Source organism: Chrysemys picta, chromosome 4 (genome assembly GCF_011386835.1).
Source record: "Chrysemys picta bellii isolate R12L10 chromosome 4, ASM1138683v2, whole genome shotgun sequence".
NCBI lineage: Eukaryota > Metazoa > Chordata > Testudines > Emydidae > Chrysemys > Chrysemys picta.
In genome coordinates, this window is record NC_088794.1 from 69,807,459 (window position 1) to 69,815,292 (window position 7,834).

The following is a 7,834-nucleotide window of genomic DNA, read 5'->3' on the forward strand; positions in this document are numbered from 1 at the left end:
TAATAAAATACAATTCCAGTATTCATTTTCATTTATTTCAAATGTTTGTTTCTTGTCCTTTAAAATTATTGCATTATTATTTCTATGACGACAGAGGAACACAGACGTATTTTTCAATACCCCCATGCTTTTCAGAAATATGCCATTGAAGAGATGCGTCTATGTGACTTGAGTTGAATAATAATTCCTTGCTATATAACTATTGCCTCAATGTGCTGCAGTGCCAGCTATAAATGCTGGCTTGCAGAGGCAAATTGTTACGTTGCGGTTCATGTTTGGTTTGCACGACACCGCTGATACAGCGAAGCAGAGCCCAACATATTTTGTCTCGTCTACACCGTCCATAAAGGCTCATCTTACAGTGAGTGGAGTTTTACCGAAGGAAAGTGCCCGTCCGCTATTGCCCCTCTAACAGCCTTGAAAAGAGGAAAGCTGGCTTTATACTGAATTCAACAGCTGACAATTGTAGGGAGCCATCAGCGGAATAGCACTAACGAACCAGACACCCTGCTCCGTCTGCTTTTCGCAAAATGTGCCTGCATTTATACCGGCTGTTTTAACAGTCAAAATCTAAACATAGCAACCCGATGTATAGTATACATGTTTATGTTTATATACATTTATATATTTATATTAGATCGTCATTACCTGTTAGCTGCTAGTCTGGATGCTATATATCCCCCTGGGATTTGAGTGACTATATATCCCCAGAAAAAAGAGCCATGGATCATGCCAACTGTTTCAGGGTCCCAATTAAACTTCGCTTTCTTCCAGTGCAAAAAAGCAAGGAGAAAGGGGAGAAAGAAAATAGGAAGGATGTAAGCAGGCCAAAATAAAGCATTTTATTAATAATAGTTTAACACTAGGCAATCTTTGCGGAATTTCGATTGATGTTGAAAATGCCCATTTACTAGACGGTACGATTTAGAAATGGGGCAAGGTGCTCACCTCCAAAATAATAATCGATTTACTTTACAATTGGTCTTTAGAACAAATATGCTAGAATACCTACAGAAATCTGGCATTAGTACTGGAGGAGAGAGGAGGGACATGATTTATATCTCGTGATCGCTATTAACCCTAAAAATATGTGAATCTTGGAACTAAAGATGTCCTTGAATCCCCTAGAGAAAGGGGTGGCAACAAGTATATTTTTTTCTGTCCGATCCAGTCTAGCGAAGGTTGGGGTCGGGAGGGAGGAGGAAAGGGCCTCTCTCTCTCTCTCTCTCTCTCTCTCTCTCCACACAAACACACTCAGACTCACACTCACTCTCACTCTGACACACACAGCCAGTTGTCATACATCTCTCTCTACAAAGAGAGAGAGAGAGATAGTTGCATACATCGCAGGTAAGCTCACAAACATGGGAATGAGGAAAATGTTTCAGGGTATTTTTTTTGGGGGGGGGGGGGGAATTATTTGTCTCATTGTAAGTGAATCACCTGCATTTGCAATGAAACCCATCGAATATATATATAGTATGGATTCAGGGGAATCGAAAACGGCCATATCAGTCTATCTAGCTGTCTGTTTATCCCTCTGTGTGTGTACACATGTGTATGTGTATATACACATATATACATTATATACGATATATAAATGTATACATTTATGTATCATATATATTCTTGTCTTTGTGTACATAGACTATATACATATAGTTAAGCACCTTATAAATTAAATATGCTTTCTCGTTGGGCCATAGATTGCTTTTATAGCGTTGTATTTTGTTAACCAAAACTCATTCATCCTGATATTTCCAAACGTTCCGCAACGGACCACTCCATTTCCTTTAGAAAATTGGGCAGCCACTTTGGAGTCGTTTATTCATGGTCATGTTCTCTGTTACGTGCATTTAATTTACGAAAATGATTGCGATCTCCAAAGCTGGGTAAAAAAGCAAAATATCTGCACTCAAACTTGTGCCATGGAATGACCTCTTGGTCTGGGAAAGAAAGAAAACAAAATAGGCATAATCGATCTTTTATTCTCCCCCCCCCCCCCCAACATTCTTTGGATCATTGTCCTTTCTGTTATAAATAAAATATGACAGTTCAGTTTAGGATTCTCCTACCCAGAAACTAGCAGATTATAGGAGAAGGAGGAAACCGTCTAGATTTTATTAGAATGATTGGAAATATCATAAAAAGCCCTTATTTATTCTATTCATTCTTTATTATTACTCTATCCTGAGGGCATTATTCGTGTTGCGGGATTAAAGGGGAGTGATTCCCACCTCTTTAATAATTTTTCCTCCTCGGTGTATGGTGCTGTTATTGACCATATCCACGATGGCTACTCCCAAGTTACAACGGATTCCAAAAGAGATGCAGAATCCCAGTCCACTCATGATGGCAATGATGTACCTCCGGGGGAGCCCAAAGCAGGTACAATCGAACATTGGGGCTTTCTTAACGGGCGCTTCCAGGGGTTTCCCATCTTCTGTCAGTTCGATGATGTCTCCAGGCTTCTGTTTCTTCTCTAGGACTCTGCCCAACATAAGGGGGAAAGACAAGCAAGAGACTTGAAGCCAACTCTCCCGAACAGGTCACTTGAATGTCAAAGTCACTATGACTAAAAAATCACCTCCAGTTGTTCTTTAGCAAGACCTGTGGGCTTCATAATTATTCATTTCCCCAAAAAACAGGGAGGAGCAGCAGATGAGAACTCTTCATCTATCATTAAAGATCTCTGGTTAAATATGTAGGGTGCATTAAGAAGAATCAGCTGCAACCACTGCAGAGGCGCCATGTTGTCTAATTCAAAGGGCATTGTTGGGAGATGAAAAATGATCTTGGAGGTTTAACTCTATTGCTATTACATTATAAACACGAGAGGAATTAGTTCTACAGTGCATGCTGCTTGTGGATGTGGGAGAGAAAGAAATGCTGTAAAGATGAGCAATTATTTCTATTTATTCCACATCTGCAAAATGGCTGTCATAGACATTTGAACGAAACATGCTAGTGTTTGAGAACTACCCATCTGCAGATGACTCAATACCCTTGCATTATTAATAACTTGAATTTGTAAAGATTACATTCAATAATCTGCACGGTGATCATTAACTAGACTTAGTCTAGGTCTGTTTTATAAGTTGCTCTCTCAATGTCCACATTTACCGAAATATTAAATCGAAGCTCCCAGGGTTTTAAGTGTAAACGTATAAAGGAAAATTCATAATTCATATTTACACATTTTGATTATAATATAATGAATCAATGCAGATATTTGCACCCAGATAGTATGCTTCAAAACATGTACATGCATTTTATTTTTATAGGGGAGAAAAATCTTAATATGACTTTTTGAGGAAAAAATGTGCTGGGTTTATCGCTAAAATATTCCCCACACTGCTGATTCTTAGTAAGATGCAAAAGAGGCAGATTAACTACTCAGAAGTGCAGCTCCTGCAGAACAGGGTATTTGAAAACTGCATCCAAACATTCCATTTTGCTAGAACGCTCCAAGCCTGCCAATCCTTGCTCACGTGAACAATTCTCCGCAGATGAGTAATTCAACCGAGGTCAACTCCCCTGAGTAAAGTGTGAGTAACGATTGGCAGGATCAGACCAAACACATTATTCATATTATGTATAACGAAAGTATGGGCAATGCCCTGCAACACCTACTCAGTTGAATTTACTCTTATTATTCACTGGGGTAAGGCTTACTCGCCTGAGTCAGGCTTGTAAGATCCCCATCCTTTTAAAATGTAGTTAAAATAGAACAATATATGTTATAGTTAAAACTGGTTCATTCAAATGATAAAATCTGAGCACCAGTTTTCGCATAGAATTGATTTGGTCTCCCCTGAAATGAAGCAAAGATCCTGGGACATAATAAACTGATTATTTCCACTTTCAAATTACGGATAGAAAATTATACGTTGATTCTTAAAAGAATGTGGCTAGTCTTGATGGAATATTTGTTAAGTCCTCGGAAGTTCAAAGAGTGTCTTATTTAGATAATTCTTTAAAAACCTGTTTGAGATATGACATGGAAGGCATTGTGAGATGCAAGTGTGTTTTCATATCTCTCAAAGAATATTTAGTGCTGAACTCGATTATTGTAATTATATTCGTAGAGAAGAAATGTACATTTTCCATAATATTCGAGAGGCCCATAATAATATATTCTGTTTTTCAGATATTTTACATATTTTCAGTCAGTTTAAAACGATTGAATTTATGTAGGCTGGTGATAAAATAACCATGTATTTCTAGACTCTAACTGTTCTAGTTTCTATTAAAATAGAACGCATCATTTTACCTTGATAATTTAGCTCATATTGCCTTTCCTCTCAAAATTGCATAGGAAGTTGTAAATGGTGTAACATTATTGTTGGAATAATATTGTGCCTGTGTACAATACTGCCGCATAGGTGGAGAAAAACAACATCCACTGTAGGTATTAAGACATTTTGCTTTATTCGGGAAATTCTAATAACGTTGGAGAGAGTGGGGTACTTTGCTTTAAAGGAAAATGTCCGAAAATATATTCTCCCGATTTTTATTTTATAATTTTCTCGTAAAAATCATATTTTGGGGGTCATCAAAGTCGTCAGATTTCACAGGGCCATTTATGATGGAATGGTGTGTTCAAATCGAGGAATGGTGTGTTCAAATTTCGTGTCAATGCACTTCAGGTGTGTGGTTGCGTGCATCTATATACACACCTGAAGACGATGGAAATACACGCACCCCTCTATTGCTGGATTAACTTTATGATTTCATCCATTGCGGTTGTGCATTTTCTACAAAAGAAATTGACCCTTTTTTATGCAGACGGATAAATAATTGACGGTATCTCTCTCAATATATTTGTCCTAGCTTCAAAGAGAGAAATCGTTCGGTTATCAATTATTTATGCTTTTCCGTGTTTTTCTTCATCTGACGGGCGATTACACAAGGGAATCGGTTAATCGAAATCAGGAATGATTTTATAGTTTAATTTAAAAAAAATGCTCTCTAAGGAAAGTGAAAAGGATCCTACGGGTGCCCTGCATTGAAATTAAATAAAAATACTGTATAGGAGTACTGCTCTCTGTTGATTCTAGTTTTAAAATGAGATCAAATTTCTGGGGTAGAAAGATGGGGGAAATCTCTTAGGACATATTTAAAAACATCCTCCGCAAGCCAACTATACAAGTTATTTCGGTGCCATAGTGTAATGGTATAGCGTTAGTTTGTAGGAGCCAGATGATATCAAGAAAACCTATAAATAGCTATCAGTCTATCCGCAACCAAACTTACACAAATAGCATATATTCGAACTGATCCAGCAATTTTAGGCTAAGGAAAGCCTCCCATTCTTTCCAATAAGAAATCCAGGCCCCCGAAAGAGATCTTTCTTACCTGTAGAGTTGACCGAGCGATTTCCCAGCAAAATTCTTCATTCCCTCCTTGCCGGGGGTCAAAATCCTTTGTTTTACCGACTCCATGCCTGCAGAGGTTTTCACTGGGCTCCACTCTGTGCTGAACAGAGCACTGCTATGAACAGCTATGATCGCTCATATTGGTTTAATCTCTAACTTTTTCACCCATTAAATGGCTATTGGTGCGTCTCCAGATAAAGGGAGCGTGAGTGAGTGTGTGTGTGTGTGTGTGTGAGAGAGAGAGAGAGAGACAGAGACAGAGACAGAGAGACAGAGCGCGGTACATGCAACCCACGGATTTCCTAACAGAACAGAGTTGGGAGCCACAATTAGAAAGTCTTTTCGGAAGTGCAGGAGTCATTGGCAGAAGGTGGAGGCAGTGCCATGGCTGATTTGGGAGGGGGGATGACCCTACTTCCTAGGAGAAGATGGTCCAGTGTTTAAAATAAATCCTGGTTTTCCGCTGAACGTTTCCCTAACCCCTAGGGGTTGAGAGGTGGGGGCGGGGGTCATCTAGTTTATCACTCCAAAGAAGTCAAAAGTTCCCAATGCCCAGCACGTGCCAGCCTGAGAGAACCTGATGGCTAAGTTCCAAGCTCTCGGACAATAGCAGCCCTAGCTCTTCATTACTTCACTAGCACTTCAGCCCTAGCCACTTGCTCCCAGGGCAGCGCGCACAGAGCAACGATCTAGAGTAGACTGGGAGTTCGCGCGCCGGGGGTTGGTGATTCTAATCTGCCCAGCGCCTTTTATCGCTCCAGCGTGTGCCAGAGTGATTTCAGCACCACAGACAGCGCCCTTGGCTCTCGGGTTGCTCCCGAGTGTTCTCAGCACCAGGGAGAGCGCAATCGAGAGCTTCTCGTTCTGCCAACTTCCTAGGGGAACTGGGCGGATTCATTGCGGGGGGCTTGAAGACTGGATGCTACGGAAACCGAAGAGGAGCCGTGTCATCGTCCCCTTCCAGGTTTTCCAGAGGATGATGCAGCTAAAAGGGAAACTGGAGTTTATGAGACGCTAACAATTTACTTTTGGACTCTCGCGTCGCCCCCCCCCCCGCCTTTTCTGACGCATAGCCCGACCCTGTTGTTCAGAGCAAGGACTACAGAGCACGTTTACGAGGGAGTTTGCTGCATGCAGAGGCTATTGTACTTAATCCAATTGTGTTGTTAATGTAAATAAAGGACGTGATCATCTCGCTAAAGATAGTCATTCAGAGCTCCTGGAAAAACAGGGCACCAATGGCAAAATACCTCGGAATATTAATACCAGATATAATCTGACAGATGTATCTCCATAGATAGATAGATAGAATCTGTCTAAGATCATATTTTATTTCTAGCTCAATATTTCTAGCTCTCTAATATATTGTCATAATTTAGATCCATATATGAGACATGTACATGGTTTCTAACTCTTATACATGTATATTTTTTATACCCTTGTGTCCTGCCCTTTAATGACACTTTTGTATAATATCTAATATAACTTTTACATACGATATTTTTTCACCACTTCAGTGATCAAGGTACGTTCTGAGAGTTTGGTCATCTTATCTTTCCAGAATTTGGTAGAAAGACAAGGTGGGCGAGGTAATATAAAGACCAACTTTTCTTAGTGAAAGAGACAAGTTTTCCAGCTTACACAGGTCCACTGCAAACAGAATTTGGTAGTCATTTATCAGTTTTAATCACCCAGGAGTTGATTGTACATGTTAAAAGTAATGTTTTATTTCTAAATCATGATGATTGCATTTATATTAGACCTCTTTCCAATATGAAATCCATCTCAGAGTTTCTATTACAATGTTTATTAATTAGAAAAAAGGAAATTCATAATTCTATACCCCAAAACAAATTTATTTGAAAATTGAAGCCCTTGCATTGCTTACTTTCTCTGTAACAAAAGTTTCTATAAATAAAATATTTTAAAAACCAAGGTGAAAAGAATAATGTCCTGCTCAAATATATAGTCCTGCCACAATATTCTAAAAACAATTGTTCTGGATTATTTAAATATTTTTACTAATGTTGCCCCCTGGTGGAAGGACAATGATATTTTACATTAGCATAGCACATTCATATCAGTAAGGCCAATTCTTATAACACTGCAGCTATTGCAATGATAGTAGATTCCAGTTTGTAGTGGTATTTCAAAGACGTGAAAGCACCATAAAGTACCACAATAGAAAGTACATTTAAACTATATGCTCCTAAAACAAGATGCTTCCTCATATTGTAATTTAGCTTTGCTTTATACAGCACGCTAAATACTAGATGTGGCTTTCAGTGCAGGTTTCATTATAGATTCTTCTTTATACTTCTCATTTCGTTTGTTGAAAAGAACTTTAGGATTTATTACAGTCTCTATTGCCATCCATAATTTTTATAACTGCATCTGTCCATTGTGCCCTGTTGCTTCATTTCTCCAGTTTATCATTGCAGATATTTAAGACAACC

At 39.0% G+C, this 7,834-nt stretch overlaps 1 protein-coding gene across 1 annotated transcript in view; it reads right to left on the reverse strand.

Annotated features, from left to right (window-relative positions):
• Nucleotides 1-6,207, reverse strand: part of SLC17A6 (solute carrier family 17 member 6) — a 53,812-nt gene extending 47,605 nt beyond the window's left edge. Inside the window, exons 1-3 of the mRNA XM_005300309.4 lie at nt 5,359-6,207; nt 2,238-2,490; nt 649-767 (exon numbers count right to left, since the gene is read on the reverse strand). Of these exons, the coding sequence (XP_005300366.1) occupies nt 649-767; nt 2,238-2,490; nt 5,359-5,444 (458 nt within the window). The 5' untranslated portion in view covers nt 5,445-6,207. The remainder of the gene's footprint in view (nt 1-648; nt 768-2,237; nt 2,491-5,358) is intronic.
• Nucleotides 6,208-7,834: the final 1,627 nt, after the last annotated feature.